This window comes from Colobus angolensis, unplaced genomic scaffold (genome assembly GCF_000951035.1).
Source record: "Colobus angolensis palliatus isolate OR3802 unplaced genomic scaffold, Cang.pa_1.0 Scaffold70, whole genome shotgun sequence".
Taxonomy (NCBI): Eukaryota; Metazoa; Chordata; class Mammalia; order Primates; family Cercopithecidae; genus Colobus; species Colobus angolensis.
The window spans coordinates 2543465-2563850 of NW_012120710.1; the positions used below are offsets into that span (position 1 = coordinate 2543465).

General features: G+C 35.6%; 1 protein-coding gene across 3 annotated transcripts in view; it reads left to right on the plus strand.

Annotated features, from left to right (window-relative positions):
- Positions 1-20386, plus strand: part of SLC4A4 (solute carrier family 4 (sodium bicarbonate cotransporter), member 4) — a 343922-nt gene that overhangs the window by 244703 nt on the left and 78833 nt on the right. For all 3 annotated transcript variants that reach the window (XM_011927128.1, XM_011927127.1, XM_011927129.1), the window contains exons 14-15: positions 4055-4125; positions 14559-14750. In XM_011927128.1, the coding sequence (XP_011782518.1) occupies positions 4055-4125; positions 14559-14750 (263 nt within the window). The remainder of the gene's footprint in view (positions 1-4054; positions 4126-14558; positions 14751-20386) is intronic.

Genomic DNA, 20386 nt, shown 5'->3' on the forward strand with positions numbered 1-20386 from the left:
CGGCTAGTTTTTTGTATTTTTTTAGTAGAGACGGGGTTTCACCATGTTAGCCAGGATGGTCTCGATCTCCTGACCTTGTGATCCGCCCGCCTCGGCCTCCCAAAGTGCTGGGATTACAGGCTTGAGCCACTGCGCCCGGCCAACCTAGATTTTCTTAATAATTATTTACTAACATCTTCCTTTTGAGAATGGATTCATTTGGCTTTATTGTTTAGGCCAAACATCGTTTAGCCTATTTTTGTTTTTGTTTTTGTTTTTTTAACTTTCATTTAAGTTTGAGGCACATGTGCAGGTTTGTTCCATAGCTATATGTGTGTCATGGGGGATTGTTTTAAAGATTATTTCATCACCCAAGTATTAAGCCAAGTACCCATTAGTTGTTTTTCCTGATCCTCTTCCTCCTCCCACTCTCCACCATCTAATAGGCCCCAGAGTGTGTTGTTCCCCTCTGTGTGTCCATGTGCTCTCATTATTTAGCTCACATTCATAGGTGAGAACAGGCAGTATTTGGTTTTCTGTTCCTGCATTAGTTTGCTAAGGATAATGGCCTCCAGTTCCATCCATGTCCCTGCAAAGGGCATGATTTCATTCCTTTTACGGCTGCATAGTATTCCATGATGTATATGTACCACCTTTTCTTTATCCAGTCTATCATTGGTGGGCAGTTAAGTTTATTCTATGTTTTTACTGTTGTGAATAGTGCTACAGTGAACATGGGTGTACATGTGTCTTTATAATAGAACAATTTGTATTCCGTTGGGTATATACCCAGTGATGGGATGACTGGGTCAAATGTTATTTCTCTATAGGTCTTTGAGGAATCGCCACACTGTCTTCCACAATGATTGAACTAATCTGTACTCCCACCAACAGTGTATAAGTGTTCCTTTTTCTCTACAATCTCACCACTATCTGTTTTGGTTTTTTTTTTTGACATTTTAGTAATAACCATTCTGACTTGTGTGAAGAGTGTCTTATTGTGGTTTTGATTTGCATTTCTCTAATGATCATTGATGTTGAGCTTTTTTTTTTTTCCTATGATTATTGGCTGCATGTATGTCTTCTTTTGAAAAGTGGCAGTTAATGTCCTTAGCCCACTTTTTAATAAGGCTGTTTGTTTGTTTTTTTCTTGTAAATTTGTTTAAATTCCTTTTAGATACTGGATATTAGGCCTTTGTCAGATGCATAGTTTGCAAAAATATCCTTCCATACTGTAGGTTGTTTGTTTACTCTGTTGATAGTTTATTTTGCTGTTCAGAAGCTCTTTAGTTTAATTAAATTCCATTTGTCAATTTTTGCTTTTGTTGCAATTGCTTTTAGCATCTTTGTCATGAAATCTTTTCCCATGCCTGTGTCCTGAATGGTATTATCTACGTTGTATTCTAGGGTTTTTATAGTCTTGGGTTTACATTTAAGTATTTAATCCATCTTGAGTTAATTTTTGTATATTGCATAAGGAAGAGGTCCAGTTTCAATTTTCTGCTTATGATCAGCCAGTTGTCCCAGTACTATTTATTGAATAGGAAATCCTTTCCCCCATTGCTTCTTTTTGTCAGGTTTGTTGAAGATCAGATAGTTGCAGATGTGCAGTCTTATTTCTGGATTCTCTATTCTGATCCATAGGTCTGTGTGTCAGTTTTTGTACAGTACCATTCTGTTTTTGTTACTAGAGCCAAGTAGTATAGTTTGAAGTTGGGTAACATGATGCCTCCAGCCTTGTTCTTTTTGGCTATTCAGGCTCTTTTTTGGTTTCATATAAATTTTAAAATAGTTTTTTCTGCTTCTGTGAAGAATCTCAATGGTGGTTAAGTAGGAATAACATTGAATATATAAATTACTAGGAGCAGTATGGCCATTTTAACAATATTGATTCTTCTTATCCATGAGCATAGGATGTTTTTCCATTGTTTGTGTCATTTCTGTTTTCTTTAGCAGTGGTTTGTGGTTCTCCTTGTAGAGATCGTTCATCTCCCTGGTTAGCTGTATTCCCTAGGCATTTATTCTTTTTCGTGGCAGTTGTGAATGGGAGTTTGTTCCTGATTTTTGTTAATATATAGGAATGCTAGTGATTTTTGCACATTGGTTTTGTATCCTGGGACTTTGCTGAAGTTATTTATCAGCTTAAGAAGCTTTTGGGCTGAGACTGTGGGGTTTTCTAGATACAGGATCATGTTGTCTGCAAACAGGGATAGTTTCTTTCTCTTGCCTGATTGCCCTGACCAGGACTTCCAATACTATGTTGAGTAGGAGTGGTGAGAGAGGGTTATCCTTGTCTTGCACAGATTTTCAAGGGGTTTTCAATGCTTCCAGGTTTTGCCCATTCAATATGATGTTGGCTGTGGGTTTGTCACATATAGCTGTTATTATTTTGAAGTAAGTTCCTTCAATATCTAGTTTGTTGAGAGTTTTTTTTAACATGAATGGATGTTGAATTTTATCCAAAGCCTTTTCGGCATCTGTTGAGATAATCTTGTATTTTTTTCTTTAGTTCTGCTTATGTGATGAATCACATTTATTGATTTGCATATGTTCAACCAACCTTGCATCCCAGGGATAAAGCCTACCTGATCGTGGTGGATTAGCTTTTTGATGTGCTTCAGCCTATTTTAATTCCCTCTGTGATCTGTAATGAAACAGAGAGAATAAGAACACAGATAATATGCACATGTACTTCCTTTACTGCTGAAATAAACTCTGGCAACAGCTAGCTTTAGGTTAACAGTTTTACAATCTAAAGTCTTGAAAGATCAGAGTGAATTCCAAAATTGACCAAAAGTAGGGCTCAAGCTAAATATTTTCTCTCTTTTAGTTTGTTTTTCTTGTTTCTTTTTTTCCCAATTTATCTGCTGTCATTCATTTTTAGTCATGAAATGCCCTCTTTTCTAACTTCCTTTATTGACAGTAAACAAATATTTTTGAGTTCCTGTTAAGAGCTACACTGGGTAGATTTTAGGGAAAAACGGTGAACGCGATAAGCTTCTTCTGTTCCTCCCTTATGGATCTCGTATTCTAACATCAGCTATCAAAACCTGCGTGTTTCTTCTTAAAGGTTTATGTAGGCAGGACTTGAAGCGTGGCAAACTGAAAAGGCAAGCTAGTGGCTCAGAGGGACTGGAGTAGGCACCAAACAGTAGCTAGCAATTCAGATGTTTAATAAACTGTGGGACCCTAAACAAACAAACGAACAAATAAAAACCCTGATGAATTGTTTTATAATATTTCTATAAATTAGGAATATGCTCTAATAGTTTATTTTATAATACCTAAAGCTTCACAAAATAGGAAAAAGGCTTATCTGATAAAGACAAAATATTTTACTTATAGAGTACTTTTTAAATACTATGTTTTAATTTTCAGACACATAAAATTTTAAAAACGGAACAAAAGATTTCCAAGAGGAAGGTTGGTTTAATACATTAGGTTCTTCTTCAAGTGCTATCTTAAACCTATAAATGGCGCCAAATTGTATGAAAATAATTTTTAACATTCGATTATTCATCTCCATTATATTTATATTATTTAGTACTTTCTTTTGTTTTCACACATGTTAAAAAGATAACCTTTCTCATACGCTGTCGAAATTTCCCAAAACCACAAATTATTTAAGTCTTAACTAATAAAGCTTCAATATGGGAGATTTCCCTTACATTCTGAAGCCAGTGATTAACTTAATCAATTATAAACAGCCCTTGTTCCACTAGACAAAATATATTGAGTACCTTGTAGTATCAGGGAAGTTTTATTTATCTTTTTTTCTTTTGAAGCCTGAAACGAATTTTAATACCGTCTCTTTGAATTATTCATCATCATTTCTTACCAGATTAGAGCACAGCAGCTGTGTCCAAAATGTGTCCACAGCAGATGTGTCCAAATCTTTGTTTTATCTAGGTGAAAGGTGAACACATTTAAAATAAATAAAAATTCATTGTGCTCTTATGTTGTTATTAAAGACATTTTTACTGCCTAGTCCTGCTTTTAAAAATACCTAATTATGTATTTAAGGTCTTTTTCTATTTTTGTTTTATAGTATGAAATAATTGTCTTTTGCTTACAGCTAATATCTCAATATCTAATGACACCACACTGGCCCCAGAGTATTCGCCAACTATTTCTTCTACTGACATGGTAAGTGACTTACTATTTTAAAATGCCTTCACACTGACTGCATATTGTATACTTGTTTATAATACTTATAATATATGATGTCTTCTACCATTCAGCAATTCTGGCATGAACACTTATGTAATAATTATTGACAGTGGAGGGATAGGAAAAAAAAACCACTTTCCTTTGCTCTAGTCAGCACTTTCGGATTTTTTTTTTTTTGCCTTAAAAAAAGCCGAAGCCAATATTTACTTCCATAACATGCTTTTTAAAACTTCTTAGGAATTTAACTGCCACATCGCATTAATTGTAACCTCAAAATATTTTCACAAGGGAAAATGTGAGAGGTTGGAAAATGAGAGCACAGTATCCTCTCTCTGTTCCTCATATGGTTAAGAATTCTTACTAACCAAATGGTGCTGTGTTCTCTTCACTAAGAGTGATTGTAGCAGGACCTTTCCCCTGTCACTTAGAAAGGACTGTGCCTCTGTCACATGATATCCTTTCCCATGGCTTGTAACCAAGGATCTTTAGGAGACTGAAACTACGCTTTAAAAATGAGCTATTTTGCATGGAAAGTCACACACTGGAAGGAGGCTTTTGTGTTGAAGAAAAAGGGGAAAGTGCTGTTTCAGACTTCCAATTGTGCGCCTTCTATGCTGAACATGGAATCTTACCAAAGAATATCAATCTTTCAGTTATAAAGACAGAAGCCATAATACCTTGTATTGATAGAGTGCCCATCTCTCAGGAGACCCAGACATTTCTACAGATATTATGTAGTGAGTGCCCTAACATCCCTTTCAAAGATGATGTTTTGTATCTTTCCTGGGCAACTCTCATGTGACCCTCTTTTTTGTTTTTATATTCTGTGGCTCTCTTGACTGCTTTTTTTGCTGTTAAAGTCTTCTCTGACTTTCCTCAAACCTTACCTCTCTATTTCTTCCATGTTTGATACTGTGTGTGTGAAAAAGTATGTGTATATGTTTTACCCCATGCATACAGAAAGGAGTTCAGCTTTCAGTCTTTCAACTGGTCAGCCTATTGCCTAAAAGGTCTTGCCTAAATACAGGGAAAACTACCTCCTTCTAGATTTGAAAGAATTTTATTCACAAGTCTTCTAGTAAAAATATAATTAATAAACTATAATTTAATAATATATATTTTAATTAAAATATAGTTAATAAAATAGAATTAATAAAAACATAAGTTAATTTGCAATAAATATTAATGAAACACTGACTTCCACTGACTTAAAAAAAGAAATTATCTAACAATTCTTTTTGTAACTAATCAAGGGAATCATTAAAATTAATGAACTTTTAAGCCCTGTCTTTGGGCAAGTCCTGGCAGGGACTCCAGTAATTGATATGTATTAATACAAAATGTCACAATAAGGTTCATGAAAAAAATGGAAGTTCTGATTGACTTCTAGTATGACTATGATAGAGACATAGAGGCATGATATCATTTCAACTTAGCTACCATTTATAGAGCACCTACTAGAGACCACATATGTTACACATATTCTCATCATTATAGACCTTAATATGTGCTATAACCATCAACATACACTACCAGGGTTAATTACTTCGATTTTATACGTGAGAGAAACTGAAGCTTCAGAGGGTAAATCACCTTTCTTGCTTTAGGTCACATAGCCATGTATTAGTAGAACAAAGATTTGAACTGAAGGCTGGGTGGTTCCTAGACCGGTGCCATTTCTAGAATGCCATGATGCTTCAGTGTACATAAACGGCAATGTTTACCCTTCCAGTTCCTATAGATGCCCCATATTCCAGGGCAGCAATCCCTTCGTATGCATCAATTGCATACCTTAATTAAAATGTGAAGGTGCTATGCTCAGCACCTCTAGGGAAAGAAGGTAGGGGAAAAATGTATGTGTGTGTGTGTGTGTGTGTGTGTGTGTGTGTGTGGTCATGAAGGCAAACTTTTATCCTTCGTTGATCCTTTTTCATTTATATCAATACCTATATTTATATGTTGTATATACATATACATGTGCACACACATGGTAAATGACTCAGAAATGAGTTTTAAACAAATATGATTTATTACCATCAATCATAATGATCAATTATTGAGGTGCCTACTAGGTGCCAGACTCTTCACAGTAATTGTCTATAATTCTCACAATCACTTTATGAGTTATTAGATGTTACCTCTATTTTATAGATGAAACAGAGACTTAGAAAAGTTAACTGACCTTCCAAAGACCATATTACAAGTATATGGTAAAATGAGGATTTGAACTCAGGGTTTTCTGGCTCTAGAATCTGCCTTGTTTCTATTCTTTCAGGGAGCAGCATAGTGTTTCATGTAGAGGAACTTACAGATAGTGAGTTCTTGTGTCAGACTGCTTGGTTTCAAGTACTGGGCTCCACGACTTAACAGGCTGTCATTGGGATGGTAATAGTACTTATCTCAAAGGTACTGTAAGTGTCAACTTCATAGATAGGCAGAACTTAGCATAGTGGATGGCATGTAGTCATCTCTCAGTCGGTGTTAGGTATTGTTACTGTTCTTTCTAGGTATTATCATTTGATTAGGTCCTGCAGGCTCCATAACTCAGAAGTATAATGGAGAGAGAAAATTGGGAACGCCATCTTCTGAGAGGCTACTGCGTCCTCTGTCTGCTCAGTCATGCTAGCTAGCTCTCTTATCCTGAACCTTTCCTAGGATACACAGTCATCAGGACTTAATTTTCCTTTTTTCATTTCAGCCATAATTGGATTGTGAGAGAAGGTACAGGAAAAGTGACAAGCATCCCCTGGAGCCAGCAAGGCTTGCTCTCACAGGCCTTCAGTACATCCTGTCAGAGGAAGGAAGGTCTTCTCCCTTCAGCTTCACTAGCATGAAGACAAGCTTTCTTTTTCATGGTGGTAGAGATGTGTTTCAGGGGAAAGAGCAGGAGAGAGGGGTATTAGAGTGTTTAGGATTAGAACTATAGGATAACTATGTCTCAAGATAAAAAGGCAGGTTTTAAAATTTCCATTTATTGTTGGAATGGTGTCTTTATTTCTTCTTGCTTTCTCCAGTTTTTCTGTCGATTTCTTACTGGGTATATCCCTTCAACTTGCAAACCAGATTCCTTAAAAGATTCCTGTAAACCTTTAAAACTAGCCACAGCTTGTTCACACTGTGCCGAGATAATGAGCATTAATACCTGTTGGCTTACAGTTTCCAGCTCTCTGAGTGAGACACCAGATTTCAAAATCGAATGTCAGTTTCTTCTGAGGAGGTGATAGAAAGGATCAGTTAGTATTTTGTTTTTCACATCAGATTCCTTGTTTGTTTGTTTTTTTAATTGAGGCATACTTTATTCATTGAAATGAGTTTTGATGGTTATAACCACCATCCATACAAGATACAGAACATTTCCATCATACCAGAAGGTCCCATGGAATGCTGTATTTTTTTTGATACCCCAGTTTTCTTTTTGGGGGATCTTTCTTTGCCCATATACTCTGCCCCTCACCTTCAGAAGGTAGATACCTGAACCCTTTCCAAAGTGGTTGAATGCCTCAGAGAGGTTTCTCTCAGCTCTGCTTCTCTGTCTCCCATCTTACGAAAGTGGCTTTCTTACACTTAAGAGAGGCTCCACGTGTCTAAGGGGGAACTCTTTTAGCTTTCCTGTGCAACCTCCAGTCTTACGTGTATTACCCGTGCACTTGGCAAAGACCATGAGAAAGTTTGGTGAGTGGGTGCAGACTTGATCTATGCCTAGGACTCCTCTGAATTCTGCTCTGTCACCCTAGTCTGCATGTAGCCATTAAAAATTCATTAATAGAAAAATTAGTTGGGTATGATGGCACACACCTGTAGGGTTACAGTGAGCTATATCATGCCACTGCACACCAGACTGAGCAACAGAGTGAGACTATGTATTAATAGCTTAAAAATAAATAAATAATAAAATAAAAAATAAAAAAAATTAAATGTTTGACTTCCTTCCGCATCTTAATGGTGAGTTTTTTAAAACTCTGATTTTTATAGGGTATCTTGCTTGCTTTGGTTGTTAGGATGGGAGTGATGGCCTCTTATAATTTTCTATAATCCTAATCACAAGCAGAACAGCCAATTCATCTTGATATCTTATAATGATACAGACAACTGTAACTCAAATGCATGCTGTAGATGATAGGGTAAGACTTCAGATTACTGCAAATCCGGCTCACCACTGTGGGGGAAAAACTCTAAATAAGTACATCAACAACTTAACCTTGAGGCTTTTATTAGTGGTATCACTGTCATTTATATTTTTAAAAGCACATATTTTATCAGTTGGTACTCAAAAGGGGTACAGCAGGTCCTCAGATAACACCGTTTCATTATAACGTTGATGAAAAAAGAGAAATTGATTCTCATGCTATCGCCTGTGTGGAGTTTGCATGTTCTCCTCATGTCTGCATGGGTTTTCACTAGGCACTCTGCTTTCCTTCCACATCCCAAACACATGCATATTAGGTTCACTGGTATGTCTTAATTTCCCAGTCAGACTGAGTGTGGGTGTGTGTGTGAGGGCACCCTGTGATGGGATAGTGTCCTGTCTGGGGATAGTTCCTGCCTTGCACCCTGAGCTGTCGGGATAGGCTCTGGCCACTCACAACCCTGACCTCGAACGATAATAATTACCTTACTAATTTTTATTAATCTTTCTTGAATGTATGTATAGCTCACATTTATTTTAACATTTAATATTAGAAACGTTTTGATCTATACTTAGAAGTTTGGTGATGTTTTTGTGACCAGGAATATGCCATAGAGACTTAACTCTTGTTTATAGTGATTAGCTTATGGTAAAATTGGTGCAGTTATACATCATTTTGCTTCAAGTTGCAGTTTCCATGAACCTATTGATGACATTGAGGATCTACTGTAATACAGCACCTTTAATTATTATTTTTATTATTTTACTTATTATACTACCCAGAGATGCTGTTAATCATGGGACTAAGAACCTTCATGATGATTTTAGGAATTAACATTCATTTCATGGGAAATGAAATGTCATATTAATCTTCCTGTGCAAAGCATCCTTGTGATTTTCTCCCACTGAGAAAGTCAAGTGTAAAAACCATTCTGTCCTTAAATCTCCTTGAAGATTACACGTTCCTACTTTTAAAAGTATTATGGAAAATTTTAAATATGCACTAAAATAGAATAATGCAGTGAAGCCTCATATACACATCACCTAGTCTTGATGGCTTTGAACATTTGGTTCATCCTGTCTCATATATCCCCCACTTTTTCCTTTAGGGAGGATGCTGTGGTCTTTTAAATTTTAAAATAAATCCTTTAGTATGCATTCTACTTTTAAGAATTACGAGCAGATCCACTCAGTATAACAGGGTAATTCACTTGAAAAAGATATTTCAAAAAATAGATTGAAATCCCTTTTCATGAGATTTACCACAGTTAAGATCCTCAGCAACTTGATCTCATTTTCTTTAAACCTTTTCCCCCAGTACCCATTTACCTAAACAATCTGCTTAACCCATCAGGTTTATTCACTGTTAGATCCTCCACAAAGGTGAGCATTCAGTAAGTCTTTAAAACTGAATGAAGCATTATATGTCCCCATATCAACATCTTTGCTCATGTCTCTCTCTCTCTAATACTTTACCTCCTTTTTTGCTGCCAATGCAGAAAGAAATACACATCTAAAGTTTGTCACTTTTATTCCCTTTTGTTACAGTTTTGCTGTCCTTCTACTGTTACTCCTGCTGCCTTTTGAATATGAGAGTTCTGCAAAAACCAATCCTTTTAGGGCTTAGTTTAAGTTTTGTTTTGTTTTTTTCTGTACTCAAGATGATTAGTCCCTCTTCTGATCATCTGATCTTCATACCGCTCATTTAGATACTTTCCTTTACTGGCTTATATTATTAGTTAATATTTAAGTTATCATGCTTTATTTCTCTAGGGAAAGTTTTAAAAGTTGTTTTATTTCTCTTTATTGCACCTGTAAAGGTTACATTGGTTCTTTCATGCACTTAGGTCCCAGTGCATTTTCTGTTTTCTTGTGGTCACATTTTTCTATTTTCTAGATGTGACTGTTACTCAAAATAGTCTATATCTCATTGACATAGTGTTGCCATATTTAGCAAACAAAAATAAAGCGTGCCCAGTTACAGATGAATTTTAAATAAATATTGAATAATTTTTAGTATAAATATGTCCTAAATGTTACATATGAAACACTTATACTGAAAATACTATTTGTTGTTTACCTGAAATTCAGATGTAACTGGGCATCCTACATTTTCCCCAGCAACTCTGAATTGAAAGTTTATTTTAATTTAATTTTGTCCTCCAGATAAAAAGAGTAGACAAATTGGTAGATATCTTCCTTGAACATGTTATCTATTCCAGATGTGATGAGAGATTTCATTTGTTCAATCAACAGTGATTTCTTCAGTACCTAATATATCCCAAATGGAATTCTGCTAGTGACTTGCTCTGCTGTTTTCTTTTCTTTTTTTTTTTTTTTTTTCTTACTGATGCACAGTCCCTTTGGTCCTCAGGCACTATACCTTTATCATTTTTAGCTTTTATCCATCCTCAGTCCAAACAGTTACTAAGTCCTGGTTCATTTCTCTCTCTCTCTCTCTCTCTCTCTCTCTCTCTCCCTCTCTCCTTTCTCCGTTCTTGCATTTCCCATCAGTCTCTTTTCCTTTTCATCCCCATAACCAGATTATTTCTCATCCACTACAAACACCTCAAAAGTTTTTACCAACCCCAAAGAACTTGTCTTAACCTTGCGATTTGAATATTCTAACCTACTCTTTTGTTACTGTATTTCTTGAAAAAATAGTCTGTAATTGCTGTTGCAATTTTTTCACTCCCACACATTTCTCAGCTTATTGTACTTCTTTTACCCATCACTCTGATGACTTTTTCATAGTGTTTTGTGGTATCTTCACTTCCATTGTAGATACCCTAGATGTTTGACTCTCTTTTTTTCCTGCACATTTTTCCCTTGTTGTTTTATTGTCTTACTACTACAATGATCAGCTCTTTCCTGATGACTCCTAAGTAGATGTCTCTAAACTTGACATCTCTCTTAGATTCAGGTCTCAGACCCATTAGATAGTTCTCTGAATATGTTCAAACTTACAACAGTGATTACTGAGGAAGCTACAATGTAATTGTAACAAAACATTACAAGCATTGTAAGGAAAACAGATAATGTGCTAAAAGAATCCTAACAGCCAGAAAGGACTTCAGAGATTATGTTCCCATTTGTCTTGTTCTTTGTTTTCTTCAGAGACAGGATCTTACTCTGCTGCCCAGGCTGGCATGTAGCGGCACAATCATAGCTCACTGTAACATCAAACTCCTGGGCTCAAGTGATCCTCCTGCTTCAGTCTCCAGAGTAGCTAGGACCACAGGCATGCACCACTGAGCCTGGCTAATTAAAAAAAGAAAAATTAATGGAGATGAGGTCTTGCTGTGTTGCCCAGGCTAGTCTCAAATTCCTGGTTTCAAGTGATCCTTCTGCCTTGAGCTCCCTAAATCCTGGGATTACAGGTGTGAGCCACCATGCCAGGACTGTCTTGTTCTTAAAGTTCTGATTTAATCATTTAAACAGTATGCATGGATTTTTGCATAGGAAATAAAGATCAAAACCATAGAGATGTGAGAATCACTTGTAAGGGCTAGAAGGCAGTAGCAGTGAGATGAGTTAAGGATCTCCTGCATTAAGACCAGAGGAGACAATAGTGGCTTGAACATCGGGGGTAGCAGTGGACATAGGTAAGTTTGTTTGTGAAATGGACCCTGCCTGAAGTTTTATGGAATTAGCCTTCACTGACATCGGCTTATATGGAATAATAACATTGAAATAATACAGATAATATAGATGTATTTTCAGTGATATTTAAATAGAATTGTTTATTAGCTAGAATTTAAGTTTTATAGGAGTAGGAAACTTTGTATTCTGAAATGCCAGATATGCTGAGATATATGCATGCCACCTACAGTTTTTATACTGAAGTCCTTAATGAAAGGTGGTATTTGGAGACTCAGGTTTCTGGATAATGATACAAAGAATCATTTGAGGCTTACAGAATACTGATCATTTGGCATTTTAAGTTGATGTAAGCAAGAAAATATGTCTGTCATTTCATGTACATCTGTGTAGTCTTCACCTCAACCTGAATCTCTGTAAGAAAATCAATAGAACTTCCTGTCAGGATTGCTTTAATGCAACTTATCTGTGGGTAACTCTAGTTATAGAGAAGAATTCTGCTGGTATGAAAGTGCTAAAGTAAAATTACGTTAAATTTTTGCTGACTCTAAAACAAAGAAACCTGTTAGCTATTATGACTTCTAAACTTTAAATGTATGGTGCTATAAACACCCATATGCAGAAATCTCAAAAGCAAAATGAGATATGATTAATCACCTTTCAGAAGCAGAGTTTGATAAAAGCAAGAATGCAGTTCAGCTGTTTACAAGATGAAGCTTCTATAGGAAAAATATTTCAGGGAAAGATATATAGTTTGTTTTTTATTGACTTATGTAAGCACTTTACCTTTTGAGCTCTATAAAAAATTGAACTCTTTCTGGCCAGAGATTCTTCTTTTATACTGTACTACTCATATCATGAGAATTCATTGAATAGTAAAAGACAGTGATGATGTGTTTGGTGTGAGGTAGAACTCTTGTCTGCAAAGGACAGGAGAAATTTATCTTTACATGTTTATTTGCAAGGTGTTTTCAAATAACTGTTCTGATAGCATATGATATATCCATTAGCCCTGGACCTAAGAAGAGTAAGTTATAGGTATTTAGAATGTTTCTCAGCTGAGACACCCAGTCCTTCCCACTCAACCACATTGACATCCATTTAGATAGGTACGATTTTGAAAATCTCTCCTCAGAAAAGAGCCAGATTGTCACAGTATGCAAGAAAGTGTTTTGTATAGTAAAAGAAACTTAGCTAAAGGGTATTTAAGAAGATTCAAATATCAGTATAAGGGAGATCTGTGCAGAAATTTTATTAAGCAAGGGGATGAGCAACCAGGAGACTGCTCATCACAGAAAATGTTCAGGCAGAGAATGAATGTTCATCTTTCAGGACTATTGAATACTAAGGATGAGAAAATCTGATTAAATCATTCAAGTTTCCTCCAAACCCTGATATTTTAGAAAAAAGTTTCTTAGGCTTAGAGGCCATTAACTTTTGGTTGACTAGTAATTCAAGTAAGTCGGCTGTTACAGAAGCAGATTCAGATATAGGGATTTGGGGTGCATGTGACTTTGTTCAGAGACAGTGGTCTCAATAAAAACAGATTGAAAGAAACAGTATAAGACAGGGAAGGAGTTAAACAAGGATGTGGTTTCAGCTGAGTTTCGCTTCAGCCTGATCTCATGGGAGCTCTGGAGCATAAATTGTGCATAGGGTTGCTCTCACTTGGAGACAAAGACAGTCTAGTTTTAAACCCTGGTTAGTATTGGTCAGTAATCGGCTATGGGAAGGCACTACACTGCAGGTGAGATGGCTCTTAAATGGCTAATGGCAGTTCTCTAGAGAAGAAGACAGCTGTGAATTAAGAGCAGCTAGTACTGAGAGTAGCTGGGGGATGGGTGTGCTGGCCCTATCTACTATGCTAGCAAAAGGATTCTCCTATGTATTAGAAACAAAAATAGAAACAGAAGTGAGTTGCTAGAGGGAAGCACAGTACTGACTCTACAACAGCCATTCATGAAAACTGACCGTATGTTTGAGGCCATGTAACACGGAGATGAATATTCCATACACAACTACGTTGCCTTAAAGGCATCACAGCACATACCAAGAACAGGTGCTCATAATGCTGACCTAGAGTCAAGAAGAAAAAAATCTATACTTTATTAGAATATGCAATTGAAAAAGCAGGGACCATCCACATTTTTGTAGTTTAATTGCTTAAATCACCAGTCCCTAGTTATTTAGAAAAGAAACAGAATACTTGTGAAAGTGCTCGGTGAGTAGTTAACCTATTACAACTTTTAGAGCGTTAACCATAGGGCCATCAGGTAGACACATAAGAAGCTGTGCCTTACAAAGGTAAGTACTTTTTGAAAAAGAAAAGTGTTTTAGAGAGTTGAGACTTAGAATATTAATGTGTCTCAGTTTACTCTCAGGAAGGCATGCAGGAACGAAGTACTTTGTGGTTTCTGTTGAACAAGTGGGCGATTTTAAGGCTGTTGCCCAAACTAGGTAACAAATTGCATCATTCTCATTGTATTTTCAATAATTGCCAGCCTCTTGGCCCATCTTATCTGTTATTCCATGAGCAACTCATCAAGTTTCACCCTCCAGTGCTTATTTTCAGACTGTTTTACAGAAACTTTTAGTATAATTCCTATATAGCTCATCAAGTATCAAAGGCTGCTTTTTATATGTCATTGTTCTCTAGAAAAATTTTAATGTTTTTCTTCTTTAGTACCACAATGCTACCTTTGACTGGGCGTTTTTGTCGAAGAAGGAGTGTTTGAAGTATGGAGGAAACCTCGTGGGGAACAACTGTAATTTTGTTCCTGATATTACACTCATGTCTTTTATCCTCTTCTTGGGAACCTACACCTCTTCAATGGCTCTGAAAAAATTCAAAACTAGTCCTTATTTTCCAACCACAGTAAGTACCTGAGCTTTAAATCATTTTCATTGGATTTACACTGTATCAACAATAATACAACTTTGCAAGGTGAAAAAGGCACCTATAATTCAACGTGTCCAATATAATTTTGTGCATTTTAAAAATTACACTTCAGTCTTTGTTCATGTGCATACTTATCAACGTAAGTCTAGTCAAGCTTTGGAAAACCTTCCAAGGACTTGCTCACATAATTCTGTCATATATCTCTCATAATTCTGAATGTGATGAAAGGAAAAAAAATGAGACAAATTATATCTAAAAATGCATGAGTGAAGAAAATACCTTTTACATTCATAGTGTTTAAGTACATAATCAAAAACTCTTCATGTTTATCAGGAATTTCCATGTTGTAGAATTTCTTCAGCAGCTGTACATTTGAGTATTTTACTACTTGAATTATGGGTTGTGAGAGTAAACTTAAATTGTGTTGTTACACAAGTATTGGTATAAGATATGACTGTCATGTGAGCCAAACTTTCCTTTCTGTAATGATGAATGCCATAGTACAGAGAAACAGATAATTAAACTGGGTTGTGCAAACATCCTGTCTCCCATTAAAATGCCTGAGTGAGCTTAATCAAAACTGTGGGTTCATGGAAATACTACAAGAAAAGACTAACATTTAGTTAATGGCATTTTGGTTTTTTGCCTGCAGAATCAAACTAAGATAATCCTTTGCTTTACAGTTCAGTTCTTAGTGTTTAGGATGTCAGTGTTTCTTAGGCAATCTTGATTACACCTGATTTGTATCAGTGACCTGCTCTATACAGCTGACATCTCATGAAATAGCTCTTCCTGCATTATGTGTAAAAGGAATAGAAACATTTTAAAATATGAGATGCACTTGATGAAATTCCTTTTTCCAGTTCCTAGGAAATGAAAATATATTTACTTTCACCTAGAAAATTTTTGAGTCTCTGATTCTTCTTATAAAATTGAAAGTAAATGGAAGGGTTGATAATGAAATGTCTAGAAGTAGATAGCCCAAGGAATGAAAAATTTCCACAAAGTGAAATATAGGAAGAAGCATTCAACATAGTCTGCTTAACATGGGCATTACAAGCTGGTGATCCACAGGCAGAAAGAATTCAACGCACAGCCATTCTTTGTTTAGCCCACAGTGTGTGTACATACCTGCGCTTGCTCTCTCTCTCTCTCTCTCGCTCTCTTACTTGAGGCTTTTGGTAGAATCTGTGCTTTGCAAGTAGTTACTATTTTCCCAACTCTTTATTGTTTAAGAATTGGCTATTTCACACATTCAGATTAACTGCCTGTTCTTGAAGACACTGGGAAATGTGCTTTCTTGATACACCTCTTCAATTGTATGAGTTTTGTGTAGAAGAGATTCCTGGGTAAAAGTCTTTGAGAACAATTTTTTTTTCTCTTGAGGTTTTTCCTTCTTAATTACTAATTTATTGGGCATCTTGGGTTTTGTTTGTTTGTATTTTTAGCTTATACTTTGTAAATCATCACCACCTGCCAAAGTCTGATATAATTTAAATATAGTAAGTGGAAAAGTGGAAAATTTTTGAAGCACTTATAAGTCATAATTGGCAAAATAAACTGGTTTCCACCTTGAGATGAATGGAGATCCTTTTCCTAAGTTTTAAAATCTTAATTAACCAATAATAATGTAAACTATATATTTCTGGAGTACAATGTGACATATGTATATGTTGTGGAATGATTAAATCAAGCTAATTAACATATCCATAACCTCACATATTTATCATTTTTTGTGATGAGAACATTTAAAACCTACTCTTTTAGCAAGTTTAAAATATACAACACATTATTATTAGCTATAGTCATTATGCTGTGCAGTGGATCTCAAAGACTTATTCCTCTTGTCTGATACTTTGTACCCTTTGACCAGTATCCTCCCATTCCCTGCCTCCAGTAGGCACCATTCTACTATCTACTTATATGAGTTTGATATTTTAGGTTTCACATATAAGTGAGATCACATAGTATTTGTCTTTCTGTTCTTGGCTAATTTCCCTTCTCATAATATCCTCCAGGTTTATCCAAATTATTGCTAATGACAGAATTTCCTTTGTTTTAAGGCTGGATAGTATTCCAGTGTTTATGTGTGCCACATTTTCTTTATTCATCTGTTGATGAACACTTAGGTTGATTCCATATCTTGGCTATTGTGAATAATGCTACAAAGAACATGAGAGTGTTGATATCTCTTTGAGATCATGGTTTCATTTCTTTTGGATATATACACAGAAGTAGGGTTGCTGGATCCTATAGTAGTTCTGGTTTTTATTTTTGGGGGAAACTTCCAAACTGTTTTCTGCAATGACTGTTCTAATTTTCATTCCCAATAACAGTGTACAAGGGTTACCTTTTCTCCACAAAATCACCAACATTTATCTTTTGTCTTTTTGATAATAACCATCCCAACAGGTGTGAGGTCATATCTCATTGTGGATTTAATTTGTAGTTCCCTGATACTTCATGATGTTGAGCATTTTTTCATATATCTTTTGGCCATTTATGTGTCGTCTTTTGCAAAACATCTATTCAGGTCCTCTGTCTATTTATTAGGTGAGTTTTTTGTTTTCTTATTATTGAGTTGTTTGAGTTCCTTACATATTTTGGTTATTAACCAAAATATGTTTGGTTATTTGATGTATGGTTTGCAAATATATTCTCCCATTCCACAGATTCTCTCTTCACTCTGTTGATTATTTTCTTTGCTGTTCAGTTTTAGTTTGATGCAATCCTGTTTGTCTATGTTTGCTTTTGTTGTCAAAACATAACCTTATGTTGAAGTGTAATGTTAGGTTATTTGATGTTAACAATAATCTTTGCCCAGACTAATGTCATGGAGCTTATTATGTTTTCTTTTAATAGTTTTACAGTTTCAGGTCTTATTTTTAAGTCTTTAATCCCTGGCTATTTTCTTTTTCTGTATTTTTAGTAGAGATGGGGTTTCACCATCTTGGCCAGGCTGATCTTGAACTCCTGACCTTGTGATCCACTCACCTTGGCCTCCGAAAGTGCAGAGATTACAGGTGTGAGCCATCCTGCCTGGCCTTAATCCATTTTGAATTAATTGTTGTATATGGTATGAGATGAGGGTCTAATTTCATTCTTCTGCATTTGGGTATCTAGTTCTCCTAGCAACATTTATTGAAGAGACTGCTGTTACCCCATTGTGTGTTCTTGGCATCTTTGTTGAAAATCAGTTGGCCACAAATGCATGGATTTATTCCTGGACTCTATTCTATCGCATTGGTCTACATGTCTGTTTTTCTACCACTACTATGCTGTTTTGATTACTAGATTTTTGTAGTAGATTTTGAAATAAGGTAGTGTGATGCTTCCAGCTTTTGCTCAAGATTGGTTTGTCTATTTAGGGTCTTTTGAGATTTGATACAAATTTTAAGATTACTTTTTCTATTTCTGTAAAACATATCATTGGAATTTGGATAGGATTTGCTTTGAATCAGTAGACTGCTTTGGTAGTATGGACTTTTTAATAATACTAATTCTTCAAATTCATGAATACAGGATATCTTTCCATTTAATCCTGTCTTCTTCAATATCTTTCATCAATTCTTTATAATTTTCAAAGCATAGCACATTCACCTCCCTGGTTAAATTTATTCTTAAGTATTCTTTTGTAGCTATTGTAAGTGGGATTGTGATTTTTTTTTTTCAGATAGGTTGTTGTTGGTTTATAGAAACACTGCTGAATTGTATGTTGATTTTACATTTTGCAACTTTTCTGAATTTTTTTGTTACTTCTAAAATATTTTTTGGTGCAGTCTTTATGTAAGAGCATGTTGTCTACTAACAGAGACAATTTAACTTCTTCCCTTCCTTCCTTTCATAGGTTGTATGTGTCTAGGAATTTACCCATTTCTTAGTTATTTAGTTTGTTGTTGTATAATTGTTCATAAATATCTCTTAGAGTTTTTTTTGTATTTCCTTGTTATCAGGTGTAATGTCTCTTTTTAATCACTGACTTTATTTATTTCAGTCTTCTTTTTGTTTTTAGCCTAGCTATTGGATTGTTGGTTTTGCTTATCATTATTTATTTATTTATATTTTTTATTAAATTAAATTAATTAATTAATTATTTTGTGTGTGTGTTTGAGATGGAGTCTCTTTCTGTCACCCAGGCTGGAGCGCAGTGGCACCATCTCAACTCACTGCTACCTGTGCCTCCCAGGTTCAAATTATTCTCCTGCCTCAGCCTTCTAGGTAGCTGGAACTATAGGGGCGTGCCACCACACCTGGCTAATTTTTTGTACTTTTAGTAAAGATGGGGTTTTGCCATATTAGCCAGATGGTCTCGATCTCCTGACTTCGTAATCACCCCGCCTTGGCCTCTCAAAGTGCTGGGATTACAGGCATGAGCCACCACGCCCAGGCTATTTTATTTTATTTTTGAGATGGAGTTTTGCTCTGTTGCCCAGGCTAGAGAGCAGTGGTGCCATCTCAGCTGACTGTAACCTCAGCCTCCTGGGTTCAAGGGATTCTCGTGCCTCAGCCTCCTGAGTAACTGGTATTACAGGCGTGTGCCACCGCACCCAACTAATTTTTGTATTTTTTGTGGAGATGGGGTTTCACCATGTTGAACAGACTCATCTTGAACTCTTGACCTCAAGTGATCCACCCGCCTCGGCCTCCCACAGTGCTGGGATTACTGGTGTGAGCCACTGCACCCCGGCAGATTTTGTTTATCTTTAAAGAAACCCCAACTTTTAGTTTTGTTGATCTTTTTCATTTGTCTTAGTCTTTCTTCTTTGAGTTTTATTATTTCCTTCTTTCTGACAGTTTTGAGTTCAGTTTGTTTTTGTCTTTCTAGCTCCTTGTCATGTTTCCTTAGGCTGTTTATTAGAAATCTTCTTTTGATGTAGTCATTTATTGCTATAAATTTCACTCTTAGAACTGATTTTGTTGTATCCCATGGGTTTTGGTATATTTCCATTCTCATTTTTCTCAAATTTATTAATTTCATTTTTAATTTGTTCACTTACATATTGGTTATTTAGTAGCATACATATTCAGGAGCATAAACTTCCATGTGTTTGTAAAGGTTTCAAAGTTTTCTTTATTGTTAATTTATAGTTTTATGTCATTGTGGTCAGAAAAGATACTTGATATGATCTCTGTTTTCTTAAATTTTCTAAGACTAGTTTTGTAGCCTAGCATATGATCTATGCTGGAGAATGTTACATATGCAGTTGAGAAGAATGTGTATTCTGTAGCAGTTGGATGGAATGCTCTGTGAAGGTCTGTTAGGTCCATTTGATGTATGGTGCAACTGAAGTCCAATGTTCCTTGTTGATTTTCTGTATAGATGATCTGTCCATTGTTGAAAATGGGGTATTGAAATTTACTACTATTGTATTGTCTTCTGTTTCTCCCTTTAGATCTAACAGTAATATTTGCTTTATATATTTGAGTACTCTGTGATTAGGTGCATATAGATGTATAATTGTTTTATCTTCTTGTTGAATTGATTCTTTTATTATTATATAATGACCTTCTTTGTCACTTTTTACAGTTTTTCTTTTTTCTTTACTGTGAAAAAATATTTTCATTATTTTCCTGTAACCCACAGTTAAATTTCTTTTCTTTTTTTTTTTTTT